At 41.7% G+C, this 27,870-nt stretch overlaps 1 protein-coding gene across 3 annotated transcripts in view; it reads right to left on the bottom strand.

Annotated features, from left to right (window-relative positions):
* Positions 1-2,752: 2,752 nt before the first annotated feature.
* FAM133B (family with sequence similarity 133 member B) overlaps positions 2,753-27,870 on the bottom strand; it is a 29,535-nt gene continuing 4,417 nt past the window's right edge. Inside the window, exons 2-12 of one of the 3 annotated variants that reach the window (XR_016223143.1) lie at positions 24,468-24,565; positions 22,063-22,141; positions 21,371-21,445; positions 21,197-21,229; positions 20,753-20,815; positions 19,875-19,967; positions 18,126-18,176; positions 10,082-10,174; positions 7,770-7,821; positions 4,200-4,327; positions 2,753-4,042 (exon numbers count right to left, since the gene is read on the bottom strand). Coding sequence is in view for 2 of the 3 variants with exons in the window: in XM_051853351.3 (XP_051709311.1) it covers positions 4,241-4,327; positions 7,774-7,821; positions 10,082-10,174; positions 18,126-18,176; positions 19,875-19,967; positions 20,753-20,815; positions 21,197-21,229; positions 21,371-21,445; positions 22,063-22,141; positions 24,468-24,565 (720 nt within the window). In the remaining variant the exon portion in view is untranslated. Of the gene's footprint in view, positions 4,328-7,769; positions 7,822-10,081; positions 10,175-18,125; positions 18,177-19,874; positions 19,968-20,752; positions 20,816-21,196; positions 21,230-21,370; positions 21,446-22,062; positions 22,142-24,467; positions 24,566-27,870 lie in introns of all 3 variants that reach the window. The other 2 variants (XM_051853351.3, XM_089316174.1) reach the window with 2 other exon arrangements.

Below are 27,870 nucleotides of genomic sequence, written 5' to 3'. Positions count from 1 at the left end.
GCACGGATTGGTGGGAGAAGACTATAAAAGGGGGAGACAGACAACATCCGGGCCCCCTGAGAGAGTCCGTCGGAGAGCTCATTGGTGGAGCAGCCTCCGCTCCGCGGAGGAGCGGCAGCAAATCCGGGAAGGACCTGGGAAAGAAAACAGCGTCCAGTGTCGTTCCTCCGCGAGTGGGGGAGCGACACTCCCTCTCTGTAAATCTTTCAAAATAAATCTTAAAAAAAAAAAAAAAATATATATATATATAAAATCCGGCTGTACTGGTGTAGAAGCTTGAATGGATAGTTATGCTTAAGCCTCAGCGCCTACACTTTTGATCATTACTTAGGAATTAAGGAAGGCAAAAGCTTTGGAAATAGTACAACTCATTCCTTTGTTTTCAAACAGTATCTTTGTCAAAGACTAAAGGAAATGCAGTCTGATCTAGCAGTATATATTCTTAGTTATACACTATTTTAGAGAGAATTGCTTTCAAATAACAAATTATGGTACCAAAGCACAAACCAGAAGTAAAGATCGCTAAAGATAATTTCATCAGAAGATGACTTATTTTTAAAATATGCAAAATTTCCTTTCGAATGCTGTAAGAACTAAGCTCTGTTCAGAAAGCAGCCGTGACACCAGGTCTGTCTTGTAACATGCTGCACGGCTGAAGCTGCAGGACAGATCTGAAGGGCTAGATGAGCACAGGACTGGAAAGCGGCCCTATAAATTACAGCGCCTGAGGAACTTAGCTGGATGAGGAGAAAAACAAGGGCAGTCCATGGGGTGGTCTCTGGGGGGGCAGCTAATTCTCCTGAGGTCACACAAGGGAAAACGAAGTGCCCAACAATGTGAGAGTGGCCGTAGCTTCAACGTCTAAAACCACATTATTTGAGAATTACCAGTCACCACACAAGACTATATGTTAAGGTCTTTCAGGGCAAGGATCCCCCCCCCCCATTTATTAAATTCCATTGGTTCTGCCAAAGATGACACTTGCCCATGTAAAGCACCACATTCTTCTCCAACATCTAAAGTTTTGGGTGTCTCCACCAATCCCTTGGAGCGGAACAGGCACCTGTTTCCATCAGTTCTTTGCCAGGAGACACAGGAAACTGTGACCGTTTACGAACTCTGAAATTTCAACTTACCTATCATAAAATCAGTCCTCAACTGGCAGATAATCCTACAGTCAGGGTTTAGGCTGGAGGCAAGAATCAAGAATGGGGCTTGCACTGTGGCACAGCGGGTTAAAGCCCTGGCCTGAAGTGCCAGCATCCCATATGGGCACCGGTTGTAGTCCCGGATGCTCCTCTTCTGATCCAGCTCTCTGCTACGGCCTGGGAAAGCAGTAGACGATGGCCCAAGTCCTTGGACCCCTGCACCCACGTGGGAGATCTGGAGGAAGCTCCTGGTTCCTGGCTTTGGATTGGTGCAGCTCCGGCCGTTGTGGCCATCTGGGGAGTGAACCGGCGGATGGAAGACCTCTCTCTCTGTGTCTACCTCTCTTTATAACTTTCAAATAAACAAATCTTAAAAAACAAACAAACAAAAAACAACCCTCCAGGTACCCCATGTGGGTGTGGGTGGTAGGGACCCAACCACCAGAGCTGTCACTCTACCTCCAAGGGTCTGCACTGGCAGGGAGCTGGAGTCACGAGTTGGAATTGGGAATCAAACCTACATACTATTATATGGCTCACGGTATTTTAAACACTAGGCTAAATACCATTTCCAGCCTTACTTAATTTTAAAATGGCTGAAATGTTAGCTACAGAGGGGGTGGGCATTGTAGGCATGGTTAAACCACTGCTAAGGATACCAGCATCTCATACTGGAGTGCCTGAGTTCGAGTCCTGCCTCTGCTGCTGATCTAGCTTCCTGCTTATGTACATCTAATGATGGCTCATGTAACTGGTTCCCTGTCACCTACCCACATGGGAGACTTGGAGTTCTGGGCTTTGGCCTGGCCTGGCCATGCTACTGGAGGCATCTGGGGAGTGAACCAGCTGATGGAAGATTCTCTGTGGCTTTGCCATTCAACTAAGCTAAATATATTAAAGGCAAACAACGGTATCCAAAATAATCAGAAAAAGGTAGATGTGAGATAAACCCAATTTTTCTGTCCAGATACTCATCAATTTCTGTCAGTTATCCCAGCTCCATTATCTAAATAACAAGGCTTGTGTTTACAGAACTGGTGTAAAATTATTCCAGAAAAAGGACAGTTGGTGGATGAATAGATGTTCTTAGCTTGTACATTGTAGTAACTTTGGAATAAACATAACTGATAGTAATACCAAATCAAACTCCTCCCATGCCTTATTAGGATTCTGTTCAGGACAGTATCAGGACACCATCTGGAATATAATTTTCTGCCAATTCACCGTCTCCCCCACTCTAACGAAATGAATAGCTGCTTCTCCAGGGACATAATCATCACACACGGCACCAACCAGGAAAGCCAGACTTCTGCATCCACAGCAAAAGGGAGCCTGGCAACTTACCTCTTACCTTTTTTCAGAAGGACAATTCTGAGAAACTTTCTACTGGATACAAAGTATCCTTGAAACAGTCCTTGCATTCAAGAGCACAAAAGTATAAACCACTTTTATTAGGAAAGAATATGCAGCTTTAAGCATAAAATTTAAAGGAATTTCTCAAGAAATGTGTTATTTTTACAGCTAAAGACTGAGGGATATGTCCTTATCTAACTGTCTCTGGAACATCACAGGCACCCACAGGGAGGCAAGAACACAGCCACCAGTAGGTAAAATAGCTATTTATTCAGCCTCTTGTGTCAAACTGTTCTGTGCACGTACCACTAGAATCAGCACACCCTTTGTAACAGGCAGGATTGTAAATCAAGTTATATTATGTGTTACCTGATTATATAAAAACTGTAAAGTGAAAATGATCCGTAATTCTTTTTAACATTCCTAATAAACAGTTCAGCAGGAGATATGAGGCACAAAATCTTAGTAAAATATGACACAGGAAGAACAATAATGTAATTATCACTTAAATTTAACTAGTCATAATTTGTTATTAATATACAAAGACAACAAACTTTTAAAACATTATATTTACTAAGATTCTGGCAATAGCTTTATGTAACAAGACAACAGCATACCAGCCTGCCACTCAACTTGTTTATGGTTAAGTCTCAGCTTCAATATGAAGCCGTTTAAAAAAAAAAAAAAAAGAAAATCCTGCTTTGTACATGCTAAATATCTTGGCATGTATGCCATTAAACAGAGTAATGAATTTAAGAAAGCAAGAGTAAGAAGTTAACAAAAGCTACACAATGCAGCCTAAATGAAATTCATACAAAAAATAAGTAACTATCACTGGTTACATAAAATTTTCCTGACTGGTTAAAACTTAGCAATATAAAACATGCATTTTAGAATCTTTAGCTGTCAAGTTCAAAAAGTACCAGTGTCTACTTGAAATATTTCCTTTCCAAAGCCAAAGTGAAGTCAAAATTAATTCAAATGACATCCATTTTAATGCTAAAAATATTCAGTTATTATTCAAGTGGAGGTAAATCCCAGAGACTTGGGGGCTTTCTCATGCTGCAAAGGGCCTGTTTCTCTGGCTCACTCAGAGCAGCCTACAACAGAGTCCCAGGATGAGCTCAGCAAAGGGCAAGAGTGCTGTCCGCAGCTCTGACCGCCCCATGAAGCATGGCTACTGTGTCCACAGAAAGAGGATGTGGAGGACCAAAGGCACGCTATTCTGCTAGCTAAAGAGATAGCAATCCCCCCTCCCAACCCTAAAAGCTCCTTCCCCAGGTCAATAAAAGTATACAAGGGGCAAAATTAAAATACACTTATCTACAGAGTAAGGATTCTGGAGTATCAATGGAATCCCTACTTTAAAAGTTTTAACTAGAATCATCTGGTCATTTCTGATTACATCTTACAAGATGTATCCAGAGTGTTTTCTGTTGACTTATTACCAGAAACTTCTAGTCAAAACTGTTAGCTTCATTCCCAAGTATCTTAACCACCAGGTACGACTGCAGTGTCTTATCTCCCAGAGTTATCGAGCACTGGAAGAGAGAAAAGAGGTGTCAGGCAGCAGGCAACAATCACGGCCCTTTCACACAGTGGCATCTGAGTGGCTACTGCAGGAGTAATTCTAAAAACAAGAAAGTTCATGCATTTTAGTTAACTATGCCGTAGTTTTCACAGTTGAAATTTCCTTACACATTGCACTTTCTTATAAGGGATCCTGATTTTTCTTGATGTTATGGCGAGTCAGGACTTGAATTTGCAGCCTTCTTTTTCTTCTTCTTACTGTGTTTCTTATGCTTCTTTTTCTTTTTTGTCTTTTCCTGTAAAGATAATCCCATATTACATTATTACTACATCAAAATATGGAAATTAAATCCATCTTTACTATATTTCTAAGCAACTACATTTCAAACAATGCATGCAGCCAAGAAAACTGTTCAAGACATTTCTCATGAAGTCTCAACACCCAGCATCAAATGTAGACTAAGAGTTTTTGTTGATTTTGCAAGACAGGAAGAGACTCATAAGTCATTAGCATATTAACATGGCTTCTAACAAAACTTCCTGTATAAAATAAATTCAGTTGAAATCATGCTATAAATTGCTATATTTCACGTTCTATAACTTTTTTTAAGACGACTTATTTATTTATTTGAAAAGCAGAGTTAGAAGAGAAACAGAGATAGGTCTTCCATTCTCTGGCTCACTCCCTCAATGGACTGAGCTAGGTTGAAGCTAGGAGTTTCACCCCTGTCTCCCACGTGGGTGTTAGGGGCCCAAGTACTTGGCCATCCTCCATTGCTTTCCTAGGCCATTATTAGGGAGCTGGATCAGAAGCAGCTGGGACATGAACCGGCACCCTTATGGGATGCTGGCATTGTACAGTGGCTTTACCTGCTATGCCACAGTGCCAGCCTCCAATGTTCTGTGATTTTAAAGGTAAAAGCAACTGCCATTACACAAAGGAGTATTTGCACCATAGCACATAGTGTTCTGTAAAACAGTTTCCAGAGAGAACAAAAATACTCTGTTTTTAAGAAAACAGGAGCGCAGGTATCGGGTACTGGCCAGACTGGAAGCACTGCTTCAATCACTAACTAACAGCACAGGGCACCGAGGCGCAGCTGAAAGTCCCTCTTGCTTAGCAGAGCAGATGCTTCTGTTGCAGAGGTAAGTGCCACTGCCGCCCAGGAGAGTCGTTAGATCACCAGGCGCAGAGGGCCGGGAGACCGCTGGGCTCCGCCTCTGCTGACTGCTTCCGCTGGAGGCGGCGGCGGAACCCTCCACACGCAGATGCTCTGAAAGGGGGAGGGAGGCCCTGCTGCTGCGGACACCCAGGGGCAGCGGGAGAGCAGCGCTTCCTCTCCAGCTCATCCGCTAGGACACCCACGATCTCTCTCGCAAAGGCCTCTGCCACTTCGTGGTACTAGGCTACCATCTGCCAATGTTCTTTTTTCAACATATGATTAAGTACACAAGGAATTTTATCCAGGGTTTAAAACTGTGTAACTTGGGTTCTAAAACTACACTTAGGTTTAGGATGCTACTTGATACAAGGACAGCTGGGCACTCTCCTTCAAATTCTCAGCTTCCAGGTCTCCTCTGTCACAGGGACCTCTTCACTCCTGGTGCTGGCTCTTCCTTTCCTAGCTGCATGCTTTAAATTCCACCTAAGTACCAACAGTAGCCAGACTTCTTAAAGCCAGTCCCCTGCTTCAAACTTAGGACTGCACGCGCCTTTTTAGACTCCCTGGACGTTTTTGTTTGTTTTTACAGGCAGAGTTAGTGAGAGAGAGATTCAGAGAGAAAGATCTTCCTTTTGCTGTTGGTTCACCCCCCAAGTGGCCGCTACGGCCAGCATGTTGCAGCCGGTGCGCTGCGCTGATCCGAAGCCAGGAGCCAGGTGCCTCCTCCCGGTCTCCCATGGGGTGCAGGGCCCAAGCACTTGGGCCATCCTCCACTGCACTCCCTGGCCACAGCAGAGAGCTGGCCTGGAAGAGGCGCAACCGGGACAGAATCCGGTGCCCCAACCGGGACTAGAACCCGGGGTGCCGGCGCCGCAGGCGGAGGATTAGCCTAGTGAGCCGCAGCACCGGCCTCCCTGGACGGTTTGTAGGCATAATCATTTCTACAATTACCAGATCAAACGCTTACTTTTCCTCTCCAAACTCTTAGTCAACTCAGTAAATGGCACTAACCTGACATTGTGCTGAAATCAAAGAACCGAAGCTCTCTGACTGTGCTCTCTTACTCCATTCTCCACAAAGTACCAAGCGAGTTCTACCATCTAAGTACAAACCCGTCCATGCAGGCCATCCGTATTACCATCACTGTAGTATACACGTCCACTCACTTCCAACGCATTTTACAAAGTAAAGTTTTCAGGTTATCTTTTTGTTTAAAATCCTTAAAACAGAGGTGGGTATTTACCCTGCTAGTTAAGTCGCTGGTTCAAACTACTGCATTCCCTGTCAGAGGGCCTGGGTTTGAGCCTCAGCTCAGCTCCCTATTCCTGCTTCCTGCTAATGCACACCCTGGGAGGCAGTAGTGATGGCTCAAGTAATTGGATTCCTACTGCCCACATGGGAGACCTGGACTGAGTTCCTGGCTTCCACCCGGGCTAGGGCTAGTGCAAGCATTCAGAGTCCACTAGATGAGGCAAACGGTTTCTATCTGCCTTCAAACAAAACAATTCCTTTGGACTGGAGTTGTGGTATAGTGGGTTTAATTGCCTTTTTTCCTTTTTTTAAAGATTAATTTATTTATTTGAGCGGCAGAGTTAGAGAGAGAGGGAGAGACAGTGAGAGAGTCTTTCATCTACTGGTTCACTCCCCAAATGCCCACAATGGCTGGAGCTGGACTGATTCAAAGCCAGGAGCTTCTTCCGGGTCTCCCATGTAGGTGCAGGGGCCCATCCTCCACTGCTTTCCTAGGCCCCAGCAGGGAGCTGGATCAGAAATGGAGCAGCCAGGACAGGCGGAGGCTTAGCCTACCACTGCCACAGTGCCAGCCCCTAAACTGCCTCGTAAGACCCTGGTTTCCCATATCAGAGTGCCAGCCTGAGTCCCAGCTGCTCTACTTCCAATGTATCTCCCTGTAATGCACCTGAGAAGTAAGGTAATTCAAGTACTTGGGACTTTGTTTTTCAAGTCAGAGATCAGGTTGGAGTTGCTGGCTCCTGGCTTCAGCCTGACTCAGCCTGGTTGCTGCAGACATTTGGGGAGTAAATCAAAAGATGGAAGTTCTCACTCTCTCTCACTCTGCCTGCCTTAAAATAAATAAATATTTACAAAGGGGAAAAAAAAGTTACATGAAAGTTTTCAAAGGCAGAGTTACAGAAAGAAAACAAAGATAGAGAGATCTGTTATCTGCCCAAGCACTGGGGCCATCTTCCACTGCTTTCCCAGGTGCATTAGCAGGGAGCTGGATCAGCAGCGGAGCAGCCAGAACAAGAACTGGAATCCATACAGGATGCTGGCTTCACAGGCAGTGGCTTTACCCACTACGCCACAACGCTGGCCCCAAAGTTTGGTATTACTGGCGGTGAAATACTAAAACGGAAGCAGTAGATGCTTGCTACCAGGGTACTCTCCCTTCTCCCTGAGCCATTCTGACTTTGTCCAACGAGTAAGTCAAACGGCCAACCACCACACCTTTCCCAGTATTTACTCAGCCCCAATAAATCCAATCACGCTTTGCCACAACCCACTAGATATTAAACCTAAACAGCCAACTGTTGTCACGTAAAAAGGTAAGAGATACTTGCTGTTGCTTTTTCTTGTTCTTCACTGCTTTTCTTCTTTTTGGCGCGTACCTGAAAGTAAATTTTCATGTAGAACAGAAGTATGTAAATTTGCACTCAAGGCATTTTTTTTCTTGCCCTAATATATCTTGCATCTTTAAAATTTATATGTAAAAACATTTTGACATTCAAATGGCAGTTAAATTACTCTTTATTTCAATGAGAAATACATAAAGAAAATCAAGATTTAAAATATCTAGAGGATTTCTCTTATGTTTCTTTTCAGAACCTAAAAAAGCAAAGTGTACAGTGGGAAAAAACATGAGCCCTGAAATAAGACAGACAAAATCTGAATGCTATCTCAGTTTCATCACCTGTAAAAAAAGAGATGTCATCTACCCTCGAGGGGAAGTCCTAGAACACAGTGCAACTTTCTTACTGTGTGGTGTTCAACACAATAGCTGTTCACGTGGCTAACTGTAGATGCCTGGGACAGACAGGGCTGGACTGAGGCAGGGAGATGAAACTCAAATCAAGTCTCCAACATGGGGAATATGAACCCAATGACTTCAGTCACCACCACTGCCTACTAAAGTCTGCATGAGAAGGTAGCTGGAGTCAGGAGCCCAAGACCGATATCAAACCCAGGCACTCTGATACGGTGTGTGGACCTCTTAACTCTCAGGCCAAACACCTGTCCCCCACTATATGGTCTTTGAAGGGCACATGTTATGCTCCTGCTGCAGCCTACATTTGGTTTTGTCTTAAGATTTTGTCTTCTACTGTACTCAAGCATTTACACACTGAAACATAATTTAAAATGTTATTCACTTTTTTTGTTCATATTTTTCAGAGGACAGTACTATGAAAATTTGTGTAGCTGGTATTTACTATGAATTTAAGTTCAGGGGATATCACAAAATAGAAAATGGAGGCGCAGCAGAGTGAGGGCCGCTACTGTGTCCCATGTACAATGCAGTCAGAAGGAAGACAGGCACAAACACACACAAGGGCAGGATTGAGGGAGTGGGGGGATGAGGAACAGAACAGAGACGAGCAGGGCTGGTTTAGGAGGAAGCCAGTATGAGGGAGAAGGAATCAGAAAGACCAGCTCCTGCGGCAATCTCCTACTACCTCTTGTAATCAAGGGCCAGACACTTGACTTCTTGGGTAAATTATAGTGTTGGGGGCTGAACATGTCGATCCATAAAGGAAGATGCAACTTCAAGTCAATGACAAGTGCAACCTTTAGTTAGATGTTATTGTAACAGCAAAAATTGTGAATTACGTAAACTTCATTTTATTCCGCCCCGGGTATCATGTGAAACTTTCCATAGCTTCTTGTTTCTTTTAGTCCTTATAATAAATATAGTATGATAGGCTCCTTTTTTACAGTTGAGGAATCCATGGCCAAGAAAGAAACAGACCTGAAGCTAACCAAGTATGAACTCTAATTGCAGGAGTACAAAAGCTGAGAAAGGGACTGCTATAACTAAATAGGACGACAGTGATAACTTTCCTTCTTTATTTTATACACAGGAAACTGAGGTCAGGCCAACATTTCTTCTTCACTGTATCCAACCGATCAAATCACAGTTCAAAAGAAAAATAAAAACAAGAATGTCAGCTTAGTTGAGGGAGTATGTGCAATGCTGTATTCTAACTGTATAAGGAAATGCTTGGTTTCCATTTATAGTACATTATATAATATCATTATGTAATCAGAGTGAGAGTATGATATAAATAAAACAAGTAAAAATAGAAATCTCAGACTGGGAAGGTATGTGCAAATATGGCTAATTATCAAAGTAACAGTCACATAATAATCTTCTGGAAAAGTGCAAAATTTGTTAAAACTTGTCTTTTTTTTTCATTTTTCCATATTAGAAAAGTGTTTTTTTTTTTTTTTTTTTTTTTTTTTGACAGGCAGAGTTAGACAGTGAGAGAGAGACACACACAGAGAGAAAGGTCTTCCTTCCCTTGGTTCACCCCCCAAATGGCTTCTATGGCCTGCGCACTGCACCCATCCGAAGCCAGGAGCCAGGTGCTTTCTCCTGGTCTCCCATGTGGGTGCAGGGCCCAAGCACTTGGGCCATCCTCCATTGCACTCCCGGGCCACAGCAGAGAGCTGGACTGGAAGAGGAGCAACCGGGACAGACTCTGGTGCCCCGATCAGGAACCCGGTGTGCTGAAGCCGCAGGCGGAAGATTAGCCTAGTGAGCCGTGGTGTCGGCCTAGAAAAATACTTGTAAGTATTTCTTTTTCACTAGTTTATATTTATCAAATCAGTAACTTTATGAAGTGGAGGAAAAGGATTTGATCATATACGTACCTCCTCAATGTAATCTGATTCTGATAAGGATTCAGATGACAAAGGCTTATCTTCAGGATACATCTTTCTTTTTTTGCTGAGTCCTTTAATGTCCTATAGGAAATAAATACATATCTCTTGATATAAAAAGATGTCATATGCCATACAAATTTGTTTCTAAGTTCTTTGTTTTAATTTTTCCAGTTATCAGAAAATTCATTTTCATCTTACAAATGTCTAAAAATAACACAAACATGTGTTTAATTCCAGTAATGCAAAGCTTTTATCAAATAATTTGAAAAAACTCTATCCATTTTGATGTATTAGTCTCTTTATTTTCTTAAATTATACATGATAGAAATTTTTTTTTTTTTTGATAGGCAGTTAGTGTGAGAGACAGACATAGAGAAAGGTCTTCCTTCCGTTGGTTCACCCCCCAAAATGGCCATTATGGTTGGTGTGCTGTGCCGATCTGAAGCCAGGAGCCAGGTGCTTCTCCTGGTCTCCCATGCAGGTGCAGGGCCCAAGCACTTGGGCCATCCTCTACTGCGTTCCCGGGCGACAGCAGAGAGCTGGACTGGAAGAGGAGCAACCGGGACAGACTCCGGTGCCCTGGCCAGGACTAGAACCCAGGGTGCCGGCACCGCAGGCAGAGGATTAGCCTAGTGAGTCATGGTGCCAGCCACATGATAGAATTTTAAAGACTCCTAAGAAACCACATAGATGATTTCAGATTTAAGTCCTTTGTATTCTAACTCTTTTGTTTCTATCTAGAGTTGGATCAGACAGCCCTAGTGCTACAGCAAAGACAATCAATAGGCAATCATCTGTATGATCCAAATGATCTCTACACAGTAATTCCTTTAGTGTCTTAAAAGTCACACTAAAGATAATCTTTATTTCTTAAGTATTTTTAATGCTGAGAAAATTACTAACTCTGGAAGAAGAGAGAAGACTGGGAAGAGTACACGGATACCTGAAAACATCCAAAGCAAGTATGGTGAAATGTTAAGATTATTAGACCTACGTAAGATTTAAACTCAAAAGAAAATAATATAGAAAATAAAACTAATGATGATCTATGTATGTGTTAGATTATATGATTTTGATTTGTTTCTGCAGAGCTTTATTATTTTAGCTGAAACAATAAATGTTCATTTTAAGAAAATGCACCCACAATTACAGATTATACATCTCGCTATATGGATGGTGATAACTTTACACAAATACCTGCTGTTTGGGGACCAGCACTGCGGTGCAATGGGCTAAGCTGCTCCTGTAGCAACAGCATTACATATGGGCTTCAGTTCAAGTCTGGCTGCTCCACTTCTGATCCAGATCTCTGCTAATGCAATTGGGAAAGCAGCACAAGATGGGCCAAGTGCTTGGCCCCTGACACCCATGTGGGAGACCTGGATGAGGTCCCTGGCTTTGTGCTGACCCAGTTCTGGCCATTGCGTTCACTTGGAGTGTAAACCAGCAGATGAAAAATCCATCTTTATTTCTGCCTGTGACTGTCTCTCAAGTAGGTAAATAAATTTTCAAAGACCAGAACAAAACCAAAAAACATGCCATTTGGAACTCATTCTTCCCAGTAATCCTTTTTTTCCTATTTTTTAAAGATTCATTTATTTATTTGAAAGGCAGAGTTAGAGAAAGAGAGGGAGAGAGACAGAGCTCTTCCACCTGCTTGTTTACTCTCCAAATGGCTGCAAGGGCCAGGGCCAAGCCAGGCTAAAGCCAGGAGCTTCATCCAGTCTCCCATGTGGGAGGCAGGGACCCAAGCACTTGGGCCATCCCATAATACCAACCCTGGCTCAAGTCTTGGCTGCTCAGCTTTCTATCCAGTTTCCCTGCTAATGCACCTGGGAAAGCAGAAGAGGGCCCAACTGCTTGAGCCTCTGCCACTTACATCAGAAACATGGATGGCTTTCCAGGCTCCTGGCTTTGGCCTGGACCCGCCTGGGCCACTGCAGCCATTAGGGAAGTGAATCAGTGGATTAAAGATCTCTCTCTCTCACCTTCTCTATCACTTTTCCTTTCAAATAAATAAATAAATCTTTAAAAAAACACAGGAAAAAAAAAAAAAAAAGGCAAGGTCTGGAGCCAGTGCTGATTCTAGTCCCGGCTGCTCCTTTTTCTTTTTCTTTTTTTTTTTTATTATTTTTTTGACAGGCAGAGTGGACAGTGAGAGAGAGAGAGAGAGAGAGAGAAAGGTCTTCCTTTGCCGTTGGTTCACCCTCCAATGGCCGCCGCGGCTGCTGCGCTGATCCGATGGCAGGAGCCAGGAGCCAGGTGCTTTTCCTGGTCTCCCATGGGGTGCAGAGGCTGCTCCTCTTTCAATGTAGCTCTCTCGTATGGCCTGGGAAAGCAGCAGAAGATGGCCCAAGTGCTTGGACCCCTGTACCCACGTGGGAGACCCAGAAGAAGCTCCTGGCTCCTGATTGGCTCAGCTTTGGCTGTTAAGGCTATTTGGGGAGTAAACCAGCAGATGGAAGACTTTTCTCTGTCTCTCTGTCTGTCTATAAACACCTCTCAAATAAAATTTTTTTTTTTTAAAAAAAGGAAGGTCTAACTATATGCTTTGTTCTAATTTTTCTGTGTGTGGTATTTTTTTAAGATCATTGAATTTTTGTCTTATGTAATCCTAGAAATTTTTGTTCATTAAACTTTGTTCACAGGTTAATTTTATAATCAAATCTGGCCATTTTGATATTTGGTTAATGAAAGGGCAAGGGGAGGGAGGGTTGGAAGGTTGATTAATAAGTACTAGGTTATAGCTAGATAGGAATAAGAAGTTCTGTGGTCCCACAGCAAGGTGACTGTTGTTAATATATTATGTAATTTTCCTATTAAAAACAAAACAAAACCAGAAAAGAGGATTTTGGATGTTTTCACCATAAACAAATGTTAGAGGAGATATTTATCTCTTGAATTATTACATAATATATGCACTGAAACATCACTCAGTATCCCACAAACATGTATAATTTTTATATGCCTGTTCAAAATTTGGAAAAAATATATGTATTAAGAAATGTATGATCACAGTTTCTGAGGTTTGAGGCGCAGGCTTTCCCTACCACAATATTACAAAAATGGTCACCTCTCTGTCCTGCTCTAGCTGCGTTTTCACACCTCTAAACCCGACCTCGCTGGGGTGCATTCGGCCCTGAGGAGTGCCAGCTGCCTCTAAGGGAGGACAGAGGTTTGGAGATTTAAAAAACAGAACAAAAGATAAGGTCTGCAGCAAGTGTAAACACTTTGTTAATTCTAGCTGTTATGTATACAGGTACTTATTTATTATATATATTACTCTGCATTTATAGTTTGAAGAATTTCAAAATTACAATGCTGTTTTAGTATTTCACATTTGTCTATTACCAGATTATAGACTCATACATATATTTATTAATTTTTTAAAATTAATTAATTGAGAGGCAGAGACACAAGTTGACAGAGAAAGCACACTCTCATTTGCTAGCCTACTCCCAAATGCCTGCAACGGCCTCAAACTGGGCCAGGCCAGTAAGAGCCAGGAACTCAGTCCAGTGCTCCCTTACAGGTGGCAGGCATCCAACTACTTGAGCCATCACTGCTTCCTCCAAGGGTCTGCATTAGTAGGAAGCTGGAGTCAGTAACCAGAACCAGGCTTCAAACCCAGGCACCATGACACAGGACACAGGCATCTTACAGGTGTCCTAACTCTCAGGTCAAATGCCCAACCCCATACATTTTTAAATTTTTTTTTTTTGAAGATTTTATTCATTTATTTGAGAGTAGAGTTGCAGAGAGAGGGAGAACCAGAGAGAAAGATCTTCCATTCGCTGGTTCATTCCCCAAATGGCTACAACAGCCAGAGCTGAGCCGATCAGGAGCCAGGAGCTTCTTGGGTCTCCCAAGTGGGTGCAGGGGCCCAAGCATTTGGGCCATCTTCTGCTTTCCCAGGCAATTGCAGAGAACTGCACCAAAAGAGGAGCAGCTGGGCCTTAAACCAGTACCCATATGGGATGCCAGTGCGCAGGTGGAGGCTTAGCCTACTACGGCACTGCACCGGTCCTCTAATTTGTTAAGTTTTAAAGAAAGGTTTATTTGAAAGGCAGTGACAAAGACAGAGAGATCTTCCATCTGTTGGCACAACCCCAAATGCCCACATCAACTGCAGTGGATCAGGCCACGCCGGGAGCCAACAACTGCATCTGGGTCTTCCACGTGGGCGGCAGACCCAGTCCTTGAGCATCACCTGCTGCCTTCTGAGACGCATTAGCAGGAAGCTGGATCAGAAGTGGAGTAGCTGGGAGCATTCCGATATGTGATGCGGGCCTTTCAAGCAGCAGCCTAACCTGCAACACAACACCTGCCCCCAAATCTGCTTTTAACATGAAAGCAACCGCATTTAATGTTTTGGAAAATCAGGAATCGATGAATTACTGATTTGGCAACTACTGAAATAATGTTTTTCTTTGATCAGTTAATACGGTAAATTATATGAATTTCTTAAATTCTTGGAATTATCCTAACTTGGGTTATGATGTGGTGTTTGTCCAGTACTTTAATTGACATAAAATTGCTCAGTTAATATACCTAAAGAGACATGTTGACAAAGAAACCTGACATGTTTATAAATGTGCTTTCAGTAGCATTATTTATAGTAGTGAAAAGGTAGAAACAACCCAAATGTCTAACAACAGATGAATGAGTGGACAAATATGGCATATATATACAATGGGACATTATTTAACCATAGAAAAGAACAAAGTGCTGATACGGGTTGCAGCCTAGATGAACCTTGACAAACATTATACCTGCTGAAAAAGTGCAGATGTCATGATATATCCTGAAGAGGGAAACGCAGAGACACAAGCAGATGAGAGGTTTCCAGAGGATGATAGAAAGAGAACAGGAATGACTCCTAACGGGTATGTTTACGAAAAAATGAAAAAGTTCTTCAGAGAGATGGTGTTTGCACAACACTGGAAACATAATAGGGTCATTGCTGTGGTGTAGTAGGTTAAGCCGACTGAAGTCCAGCTGCTCCACTTCCAATCCAGGTCGCTGCTAATGCACCTGGGAAAGCAGTGGAGGATGGCCCAAGTGCTTGGGCCCTGCACCCACATGGGAGACCAGGAAGTAGCTTCTGGCTTCTGAGTGGCCCAGCTCTAGCTGCTGTGGCCATTTGTGGAATGAACCAGCAGGTGAAGACCTCTTTCTCTGCCTCTCAAATAAATCTTTAAAAAAAAAAAGTATAAGTATTTACAAAATTTGCCTATGGTACACTCAATTTGAAAAAGAAGCCCATGTTTTTTAATTAAAAGAAGCTGCTTCTTTTACATTGATTTGAGGAAACTGCTTTATATTTTTAGCTTGAAATAATTTTAATCTATACAAGTTCAGAGTTTGTACAGGAATACTGTTCTGATTTTATCTTTCAATAAATCCAAATAAATGATTTCTTTAAATCAACATAAAATACCACAAAGGCAAAGTAAACAAATCTCTTGAAGCTCAAAAGAGATACAAACAACAAATGCTGGTGAGGATGTAAGGAAATAGGTAGCCTAATCCATGTTGGTGGGAATGCAAACTGGTAAAGCCACTATGTTAGACAGTATGGAGATACCTCAGAAATCTGAAGAGACCTACCATATGACCCAGCCATCCCACTCCTGGGAATTCACTCACAGGAAATGTAATCAGCATATGAAAGGGTTATCTGCACCCCCACACTTATTGCAACTCAGTTCACCATAGCTAAGACACGGACTCAACCTAAATGTCCTTCAACTGAAGACTGGATAAAGAAATTATGGGCTATGTACATGGAATACTACACAGTGGTTAAAAAAAAGGGGGGGGGGGAATCCGGTCATTTGAAAGAAGATAGATGAAGCTGGAAATCATCATACTTAGTGAAATAAGCCAGTCCCAAAGGGACAAATACCGTATACACTCCCTGACCTGTGATAACTATTAGAGCACCTAAAAGGCAATCTGTAGAAGTGAAATTGACACTTTGAGAAGCAATGACTTCAACAGCCCTTGTCTTGACTGTTGGGGACTTTTTTTTTTTTTTTTAAATACTATTTGTTGAACTCTTTACTTAACAGAGTTAATCATATGTGTATAAAGTCAATTTAAAACAGATCTTAGTAAAAAATAATAATGAGAATGAGAGGGAGGAGGAAGAGAGGTGGGAGTATGAGTGGAAGGACAGGCATGGTAGGAAGACACCATGTTCCTAAAGTTATAATTATGAAGAGTATGAAGTTTTTACTGTAAAGCTGTAGAGTTCTGCATACATTCCTTATGGGCTTACTTCTAAGGGTACAGTTTAAAAATTTGCCATGGGACCCCAAATCCCTTTAAGCTGGGTGGTAAAAATACCATCTTAAGTATTAAAGTGATCATATGAATAGGATTAAGTGTCTGGTAATACTAACAGAATTAAAAAGGAGGGAATGCTTCAACGTGGGAAGCAATCCTCACAGCAGACTCTTGGAATGACAATTGCTTTAAGTAGTACTCTGACCTCAGAAACAGCCCTTAAGGGGTTCTGGTCTGGCTGAAAAACCCACAAGAGCATTTCGGGCACGGAAAGCCAAGACACTATGGCAAAAAATGTCCTCCATGAAGGATTTTGGTGGGTGAAACCCCAGTGGAAAGAACTGGTCATTAAAGAAGGAGGTACTTTTCTCTGAAGGGAGGAGAGAACTTCCACTTTGCTTATGGCCTTGTCTAAATACTGATGGAGTCTGTGGGTTCAAAAGGATTCCATAGGCAGCTCATGTCAAGAGCCTTGGATGATCACTAATGTCATACATAAGACTGCTAATTGTTAAATTAACAACAGGAGTCACTGTGCACTAACTTCCCATGCAGGACCTCTGTCCTCAAAAAGTTGTATTATAAGAATTATCAGTAAAACTTGTTCTCAAAGATTTATTTCTTTTTAGTGTATTAGATGGAAGATATTATTGTCTCATAAGTTAAGAGTTATGTCTGAATGCTCACAAAAGATGTATTATTCTTGGGTGCTTCCTTAAAGTTAATTAAGTGTCTTAAAAAAGAAAGAAATAAAGAAGTGAAATTAACTTTGAGATGCAATGACTTAGAATAGCCCTTGTCTCAACTGTTGAGGAACAGTCCCCCCCGCCTCCCTCCTCTCCTGGCAAACTGTTGAGCTCTTTACTTAGTACAGAGTTGGTCTTCTGTGTGTAAAGTTAACTGAAAATGGATCTTAGTGGAGAATGGAAGGAGGAGGAGGAGGGGTGGAAAGGCGGGTAGAGTGGGAAGAATCACTATATTCCTAAAGTTGTGTATATGAAATGCATGAAGTTAGTATTCCTTAAATAAAAGTTTCTTTTTTTGGGGGGGAAGGGATGCCTATTTCATACCATTTTTAAAGTGTAAATGTTTTTTAGAGGTGAAATAACTTGCTGGTGGTTTACTTTTTGGTACTAGAAAATAGAGGCATATTGAATTATGGGAGTTTTGATTGTCTTCGATGTCAGCTTAACATTCCATAGGTGGAGGGTGGTTTTAACATCCTACTACACATGCTAAATGGCAACTTAGAGTCTCAGTTGTGCATTTAATCTGTCTTGAATACTTTCCATTACTTCTCCCATGTTATTTAGAACTGTTTTCTAAAGGAAATTGCTCCTTATTGATCTATAAGAACCATGTGTGCCCTGTAACATCTCTGGTTAGGGTAGTCCAGTTTTCCTAATGATTTTGTGCTGTCAAAGACTGAAAATCTGAGTATGTCACATACATGATATTAAATTGTGAAATTATATAATAGCAACATTTGAAGATATTGGTACTTGATAGCCTGTTAAGGAAGAGTTGCTCCCAAATTTGAAGTTGGAAAGTCACTGGAATAACTTTTAAAACAGGAACAACATTTGTGGCTTTTTAGATTTTTAATATGTATGTTAAGAATTGTGTACAAACTGAAATGTATGTGTGCTGAGTCTCATATCAAGAAATCTCAATCGTGGACAAAAAATCAATTAAGTATTATGTGATACACTATCTTAAGGCAATGTAAAACTATAGTTACCTTTTCTTTCTCCATTGCATCCTTTGATTTCTTTTTCTTTTTTAAACTGTCCTAAACAAACAAACATATATAGATCAACTTTAAATGTAAAGGATACAGCATTATAGAACAAGGACAAAAACACTAAAAACGTGACTTGCTCTTTGTTAAAAAGTTTACTCTAATATCAGCATATTAGTTTGATAACAGACAAGACATGTACATTATGAGTATATCTGCTTATAAGCAAATGGGTTTCTTCATTAATCTAGCTGTGTATCAAACCTATGTTTGTTTGAATTGACAGACACTGCCTGGAATACTCATGTGGTTTCTTTTAAAATAGGGATTTTTACCTTGTAGTTCCACGAACTGGAGTTTCAGTTCACAGGGCTCAGACATTCACAAGTCTGATGTGCCCACGTTCCTCATCAGGAGCAAGGGCAAGAATTTCTACCTCTGAATCCCTTACTCGTGGCTATTAACCACCCTTGAGCCTCAGTTTTCTTATCCATAAAATGGACTAACAAATAACTACTTCATATAATCCGTGAGAGAATTAAATGAGTTAACAGTCAAGTGCTTAGAACAGTGCTCACTCAACACATAGTAGACACTCAGTAACTGCTGCCCTTCTTTAAAAGACAAAGAGAAAACCAACGTTTACTGTGTACCTTCTAGATGTCAGGAATTTTTCCAGAACTCTCACTGGGGAAAGAAGGTAATTGCAAACATTTCTGGTTGGGAGAGAACAAATTATATATAGTACAGTAGAAAAGACACTGGTCTTGGGGCCAGTGCCATGGTGTTGCAGGTAAAGCTGTCAGCTACAGTGCTGGCATCACACATGGGCACCAATTTGAGTCCCGACTGCTCCACTTCTGATTCAGCTCCCTGCAATGGCCTAGGAAAACAGCAGATGTCCCACCAAGTCCTTAGACCCCTGGCACCCTTGTGGGAGACCTGAAAGAAGCTCCTGGCTTCAGAGCGGCCCAGCTCCGACTGGGTGGCTATTTGGGGAGCAAACCAGCAGATGGAAAACTTCTCTCTCTGCTACTGCTACTCTGTAACTCTGTTTCAAATAAATAAATAAATAAAAAGAAAAAGAAAAAAGACACTGAACCAGATATCACAAGATTTAGATACAGCTTCCAATTCTAATACCAGTCATATGAATTTAAGCAAAATTGTTTTCTCCTGAAAGATTTATTTATTTGAAAGGCAGAGCTACAGAGAGGCAGAGAGAGAGAGAAAGATCTTCCATTTGCTGGTTTACTCTCCAAATGGCTGTAATGGCTAGAGTTGGACTGATCTGAAGCCAGGAGCCAGGAGCTTCTTTTGGGTCTCCCACGCAGGGGCAGGAGTCCAAGCACTTGGGCCACCTTCTACTGCTTTCCCAGGCCATAGCAAAGAGTTGGATTGGAAGTGGAGCAGCCGGGACTTGAACTGGCACCTGTGTGGAATGCCAGCACTGCAGAAAGCAGCTTTATCCACTATGTGACAGCACCAGCACTTGAACTACAAGTTTACGGAAATGGGGGGAAATAATGTAAGTTGTCCTGGAAATGTGGATATGTATATGTAAGTATTTGAGATGTGTTAATGATTTGTTATGATACTAAGTATGTCAATTAAATAGTATAGAACACTAAAGTACAAAAATTGGACAGTATCATTGTTAAATTGAGAACAGAAGACAGGAAACACCAAAAAGAAAACTTTATTAATTATCTTTGGTATCCAGAATATTAACAATTTAAGAAGTTTTACCTTACTGTCTGATTCAGTTTCCGACGTGGAGCTTTCGGAAGATTTATGTGAATGGTTCTTCTTTTTCTTTCTTTTTTTTCCTTGTTTCTTATCCTATATAAAAGATTTTTGAAAATTTGCTGTTTCAAAAATATAATTCAAGCATCTTATTAGTACCAAAACTTTATTAAACTACAACTTAATGAAAGGACCAGCTTGTAAATTTGTATTTTTCCATAATGATTAATATAAAATGTAACATCAGTTTTCTGATACAAAAAAGTCAAGTGATTTGATGTCTAATTGTAGACATCATGTAATGTCTACAGATCTAGTCAAGCAGCCTTTGATTTTCCCAATCCATTTCTTCTGGCATTTTTAAATAAACAAATTTAGAAATCTAAGGAATATACATATGCTAGTATTTAAATATCCACTATCATCTGTTCATGTCAGCACACCCTAAGTTATGGACAACTAGCCATGCCTGGAAGTAAAGATTTCTAAGAGATACTTCACAACAGGTGTCCTCCTGACATCAAACAAGTTATGGAGAGGCTGTGGTTGTGGCCTAATGGGCTAAGCTGCCACCTGTGATGCCAGCATCCCACATGGTGCTGGCTTGAGTCTCCTTCAGATCCAGTTCCCTGCTAATGGCCTAGGAAAGCAGCAGCAGATGCCCAAATCCTCAGGCCCCTGCACCCACAAGGGAGACCTGGATGAAGCTTCTGGCTACTGACTTCTGTCTGGCAGTGCTGGCCATTGTGGCCATTTGGGCAGTGACCCAGCAGATGGAAGATCTCTCTTTCTCTAACTCTTTCAAATAAATTAAATAAATCTTTCAAAAAAGAAAGTAATTAGAGAGACAACTTCACAAAGCATCACAAAGCGAGCCTCACCTCATCTTCAGACTCCGAAGAACTGCTGGAAGAATCAGAGCTCGATGAAGAAGAAGATGAATACTTGACCAAGCACAAGACAATTACAAATTGTGAGATGTGGGAATTTTTGTCTTTCACTAAAATCCTCAAATACTTATCAAAATCAATCTACTGTCAGAGAAACAGATGGCATTTCTATAAAATGCAACTATTAAATGTGAAATGTCGTCCCCCCATTCAACAACCCAGTGGTACATGGTCACGGCTGTCCTCTTTAAAGAGCAACAGGAGTGAGTGGGTTGCATCACTGATAGAACAAAATCCCATTGCAACCAGAGCCTCTCTGGCTCCTTGACTCATCTTGAGTCTCCATTACCACGGGTTTACAGCTTCAATCAATTATTCTCACTTTTTGTAGACTCTTGATTGTAATATTTACAAAAATGGAAAAATTTTGCTCACCCTACCAGATTTCTTCTTTTCTTTTTTCTTTCTCTAAACGGAAACAAATTAAATGTCTAAGTCTTAGTAAGTTGGTCACAGTTTTCAAATACATTTATTAATATTAGTATACAGCATTATTATGAAAATCCAACTATAAGATTAAGAATAGCAATAAAGTGAAAATGGTGTTACCTGTCTTTTTTTAGACGAGCTTTCACTTCCACTTAATAATTTCTCTCTGTGTTTTTCTAGTTCTTTCTTCCAGTTCTGCAAAAAAGATTATAGACACCATCAGGGCTCTTCCCCTTCTCACACTCTTGCTGTAGGGAGAGAACCAGTCTCCTTCCTTCCTTCTGGCACCTCTCCCCCGTTACAGCTCCACGCAGTCAAGAGAGACTCCGGTACCATCCTTGACCCTATCACCCGAGCCTCCCCTCGCTCTTCCCTGGGGACATTCAGGGAAGGGAGTCTCCACCGCAGACTGAGAGCAGGAACACGTGTTATCACTGAGGTCTTCGTGCTTTTCAACAACGATGGCTAGATTCTCATTCCAAACTATACAAGGTGAATTAGTCTATACTATGGTTGAAAAACCACACACAATTTTGCAGACAAGTAATGTCACTACAGAAATCCCAGGGTAAGGAGAGGAGTACAGGAGAAGATGGCTAAAGTCACTACAAGATGGTTATCCTGCATTTTAAAAAGAAAACATATATTTACGTACAGACCTGCACTTAATATAATGGTTAACACCTCTAAAATACAGAGCTTTCTGAACTATGCTGAAATTTTTGGCTTATAAAAAATGAAAAATATAAAAATTTCATTTCTATTAAAAATAACCCCTTTTAAAAAAAAATAAAAAGGCACTATTTACAAACCTCATTCATTTTTTCTTCAAATTCAGCCAAAGCCTTGGAGCCTTTCTTTTTCTTTTCTAGTTGCTCTTTTACTTCTTCCCTTAAAAACAGAATGTGCAAATAAGTTTTCAAGCAATTCAAATTGGATGGATGCTTATAAACAAGACAAAAATTTCATAAACATTTCATATTCTAGTACACCTCCATTTTCATGTTGGTATCTTTCAAATGTAAATAAAACATAAAGAAAGTGAAGCTTGGAGAATGAAGAAACCCACCCAAACTCCTAAGCTGGTAAGTTCAGTGTCTAGGGTAGCTAAGATCTATTTCACTGAACGACTAGATTCCATCACTAAAATCACCCATTTTATTCTGTACTGTACTCTGCCAGACTGCAGAGCAGAGTTAAAACAGCACAACTGACTGCTGGTTCTTAGAAAGGCCTGCTTATGAGATAGGCTGTGAGCGGGCATCTGGGGACGAGGCGCACAGTGCCTATGCCTACACTGTTAGTACAGACGATGTGGTTTGGGCTGAATACCTGCTTTTCTTTTGGGAGTCTGAAATTCTGGCATGTGACAGGCAGAGGCTACCATAAAAACCACAGGCACTGAGTTTCCCTGGTCAGCAACATCTCACACATGTTGGCACAATTCCTCGCTAATGAAATTAAGCTCATCTTGTATGATTCCACCAGGATCTTTGGCAGTACAGGGGAGATAGACACATCCCCTCTTCAAACCCTTAGTTCTTATGTGGACTGTTTGCTGAATCTAGGAATCCAATGAATACAAGATGGATTAATAAGGGAAGAACATTAGAGTTTTATTAAATGTTATTAAATTTCCATGTACAAGATCTTTGTAAGAGAGTGCAGTCTGAAGAAATGACAAAAGAGCACCATCCATCCTTCTTATACTTTTTAGAAAAAGAACAATGGAGGCCGGTGCCACAGCTCACTAGGCTAATCCTCCGCCTGTGGCACCAGCACACCGGGTCTAGTCCCCGTTGGGGCACCGGATTCTGTCCCAGTTGCCCCTCTTCCAGTCCAGCTCTCTGCTGTGGCCTGGGAGTGCAATGGAGGATGGCCCAAGTCTTTGGGCCCTGCACCCCATGGGAGACCAGGAGAAGCACCTGGCTCCTGGCTTTGGATTAGCGTGGTGCGCCGGCTGCAGCGGCCAGTGGAGGGTGAACCAACGGTAAAGGAAGACATTTCTCTCTGTTTCTCTCTCTCACTGTCCACTCTGCCTGTCAAAAAATTAAAAAAAAAAAAAAATTAAAAATAAAAAAAAAAGAACAATGGATTTGTGAGGGGATAACAGGACAAACGGGCACCTGGGCTAGAGCAGTAAATTCTAGGGCTGTAACTAAGACTTGTAGGGGAAGGGGGAAGAGGGAAGATAAGGGTCATTACTTCAGAGTTCGTTTATTCAAGTTCATCAACTCCCCAGTACCCAATCTGCTGATCAAGACTATCTTCCGGCCTCCCTATGTCAAAGACTTCCTTTGCAAAGAATTGTTATGGTTTGCTGCATGCAGGAAAAGACAAGTCCAACACCCTTTCTGAAGTTAAAAGTTCCTCAAGTGCTTCCACCTTGAAATAAGCACTGGGCACCTCCTTAACCCCTTCAGAGCCTGTGCCCACCCCCTGACTTCACCCCATGTGTCTTCTCCCTTCTCTGATTGCGCCTGGTTTTCCTTCACTGCAATAAACCCCACCATAAGTACAGTTATCTGCCCAGTTCTCCGATGAAGCACCCATCCCATGGGTTGTCCTCAAGACCTGTGATGTACGCAATGTATTAGCTTGAGGACATCCCCTTAAAAGTTCACTCCCTCTCTCCATTTGAGAGATAAAATATACTTCATCTGAGGATGATTTGTACTCTGGGATGCTGCAATTAACAACAGCACTCATGCACACCGTAAGAGGGAGGCAAGGCTTATTTCGTATGAAAAATGAAGGAAGGATTTCCTACTAGATCTAAACACTTTCAGGGCACTTAGGATTCTGAAGCTTATCGTATGTCAGCACAGGAGTATTGTGTTAATAAAGAACACATCCTAAAAAACACTAAGACTGCTCTATGATGCTTTATTTGAAAGATCACACGGTGAGTTTTTCTAACTCAATGAAAAGTCAGCAGACACAACTAGCAGTCAGCCTAACCGTTATCCTACCTAACATCTGCTTATATTACAAAGAAGCACGGCAAGGTTTGGTCTTTTAGGCTCCAGAGAAGAGGCTGAAATGCAAAGGTTAACTGGCAGAGCTTCAGCTATATGTTTTAAGAGTTGTGCATTTGGTTCATATAATCAAAAGAAAGAGTATCACTTAAGTTATCTGAAAATTGCTTGGCAAACAATAAAAGTTGTAAGAATAAACTTTTAAAAGTTTATAAATAGGTAAACTGTTTCACAAATACCAGGTAGGTCTTGGCCGATTCAGATAATCCTGGATTGTTGGCCCTGAAGACTGGATTGGACCCCTTGATCTGGCCATTGCTATTGGATTCATATAGGCCTCGAGAGAAGAATAAATATTAATTCAATTACACTGACCACTAAAAATGCAAATGCACATTTACTCACCAAGTTACCTTTATTATAAAATATACCCTACATGCAACTAAGTATGAACAATGTGACTAACCACTTTGCATTGCAACCAGAAATTTAACCCTCTATTTAAGCATTAAAAGTTTGGAAGACAAATAACATCACCATTTTAGAGAATGTATTTTTACCAGGGATTTGATGAAATACTGGTATTTCTTACCTACTAACAGCTCCATAATGCTTTCTCTTAAAGCCTAATAGTCTTGGGAGGGCAATAACACCATACTCACTGGCAAATTAAGAAACTCAATTCCAAAGAAGTCAAACAAGTTCTAACTCTAAATTCATTGTTTAGTCTACTTTATCCCTCACACCAAGAAATACTGTGCTATATATTAATGGCCAATTTCATTTGCAAATTAAAATATAAGAAATGAAAGTTCACAAGGCAACAAAAATACATCTTCATAAGAATTTGTAAATATCCATACATCAAGGAATACCATCAAAAGAATGAAAAGATGATTAATAGAAAATATTTGCAAATCAAATATTAAAAATACATTAAGAGCTCCTATAATTCAACAACAACAACAAAAACCTCTCAACACAATTCAAAAGTAGGCAAAGGACACAAACAGAAATTTGTCCAATGACACAGTAAATGGTCAATAAACACATGGAAAAAAATGCTCAAAATTACTTAGTCATCCAGGAATGCAAATCAAAACCACAGGGATGGTATCTCAACCATTAGGATGGCTGTTATTGGCAACAATGTAATTAATTAATTAAAATATGATACACACACAATAGAATTAGCTGGCAAAAGGAGTGAAATCCTGATAGATACAACCTGGATGAACCCTAAACGCATCATGCTAAGTGAAGTAAGTCAGACAGAACGACTTTAATTTCACTTATATGAAGTACCCAGAAAAAGCAAATACATGGAGACAGGAAGCAGAGTGAGAAGTCACCTGAGGCTAGGGAGGAGACTGTTCTGCAGGGGTGGAGAACCTTCTATCTGCCAAGGGCCATTTGGATATTTATAACATCATTTGTGGCCATACAAAATGATCAGCTTAAAAATTAGCCTGCTCTAGATGTACTGGATTTCAAGTCCCACCTGTGGCTGCCTTTGTAAAGCCAGACCAAATGATTTCATGGCTCTTATACAGCAGGGCTGGACATAATTCACCCTGGAAGGGTACAGAGCATCTTGTGGGAGATGACGACAAGTTCTAGAAATGCAACTTGCTGGCCACAACGGCCAGTGCGAGGCCAGACCGAAGCCAGGAGCCAGGAGTTCTATCTGGTCTCCCAAGTGGATGTCAGGGGCCCATGTGCCTGGGCCATCTTCCACTGCTTTCCCAGGCTATTAGCAGGGAGCTGAACTCGAAGTAGAGCAGCTAGGACATAAACTGGTGCCTATGGGATGCCAGCACTGCAGGCAGTGGCTTTACCCACTGTACCACAATGCTAGCCCCTATTCTAACTTTTAAAGAATCATAGTACAACATTTACTATTTACAATCTTCAACTTTTCTAGAAACTACTGTTGAAGTGATAGGCATGCTTTTGACAACAGATAGTACCTTCAGTCTGCTTTAAGTACACTTTAAATATCTTCATTATTTATTTCAATTATAATAACAATCTTAACTTCATTTTGTGTGCTAGGCTTCATGCAAAATACTGATAGTCTGTGCTCTTACTCATCAAGCATCCAACAATGCTTAAAAAAAAAAAAAAGGATTTCAAAATCAGTGGTGGTGAGGAGAACCTCGAATGCCCATAATAGCTGGAGCCGGGCAAGGCTGAAGCCAGCCATGCACCAGAAACTCCATGTGGTCTCGCCTGTTGGTCACTGCTGCCTCCCAGGCATGTTGGCAGGAAGCTGGATCCCAGGCACTCAGAAATGGGGATAGGGGGTCCAGGTGTCCCAAGAGTTGTCTCAACTACTGTGCTACACACCAACCCCCCTGCAGCTGTTTGAAACAAAAAGTTACTACTTGCTAAGGTAGCAGCCAGATTCTCAGTTTTGCAGCACTGTGAAAACCCTGTCTTATTTTCCTTATCTGAGAGGCAGAGTTACAGGGAGACACACGTAGGGGTTTTCCAGCGGCTGGTTCACTCCCTAAATGGCTGCAAGGGCTGGGGCTGGCCCAGGCCAAAGCCAGGCGCTTCTTCCAGGACTTCCTCCTGGGTGCCAGGGGCCCCGGCACTAGGAACATCCTCCGCTGCATCAGCAGAGCTGTATCAGAAGTGGGACATGAACCAGTGCCCATATGGGACGCTGGTGTCACAGGCGGTGGCTTTACCTGTTACGCCACAATGTCTGCCTCCAAAATTTTTATTTATTTATTTAGAAAGAGCTATAGGAAGAGAAGGAATGACAGAGATCTTTCATCTGCTGGTTCACTATCCAGAAGGTCACAATGGCCAGTACTGGGCCATGACAAAGTCAGGAGCCAGGAGCTTCACCTGGGTCTCCATGTGGAGGACAGGGGCCACATGTTTGGGCCATTTTCCACTGCTTTTCTCAGGCCAATAGCAGGGAGCTGAATTGGAAGTAGAACAGCTGGGACAGGAACCAATACCCATGCCAGTAGCTTTACCTGCCACACCACAACGCTGGTCTCAAAATAATGCTTTTAACATTAAGAGAATGAGATGCCTTTTTTTTTTTTGGCAGGCAGAATTAGACAGTGAGAGACAGAGAGAAAGGTCTTCCTTCCATTGGTTCACCCCCTGAATGGTCGCCACACTGCGCTGGTCAGAAGCCAGGAGCCAGGTGCTTCTCCTGGTCTCCCATGGAGGTGCAGGACCCAAGCACTTGGGCCATCCTCCACTGCCTTCCTGGGCCACAGCAGAGAGCTGGACTGGAAGAGGAGCAACCTGGACTAGAACCTGGCACCCCATATAGGATGCCGGCGCCACAGGCGGAGGATTAACCAATTGAGCCACAGCGCTGGCCCCATGAGATGCATTTTATGAACTATCTACTGCATCGTAATTTTAAATACTGTAATTCTGTAAATCAAACATTTATATGTAACTAGGATTGCAGGTGGCTTCAAAATGCTGCACGTTTTCTGGTAACAGAACATGATTTGTGAAAGTTACGGCAAGCTGGACCCAAGGGGATATAAATGTGGGCAGATACGGAGAGTAAGGTAATCAAACTGTTAAGGACATGATGTGCAGAATTTCATTTGTTACTGATTACCTGTTTTTATCTAGAGTATACATCTATTTTAGTGGGCA

This window comes from Oryctolagus cuniculus, chromosome 16 (assembly GCF_051225735.1).
Source record: "Oryctolagus cuniculus isolate XC-2025 breed Fujian yellow rabbit chromosome 16, ASM5122573v1, whole genome shotgun sequence".
In the NCBI taxonomy this organism is placed as follows: Eukaryota; Metazoa; Chordata; class Mammalia; order Lagomorpha; family Leporidae; genus Oryctolagus; species Oryctolagus cuniculus.
Note: the sequence above shows the minus strand (reverse complement) of the source record. Positions and strands in the feature narration are given on the sequence as shown.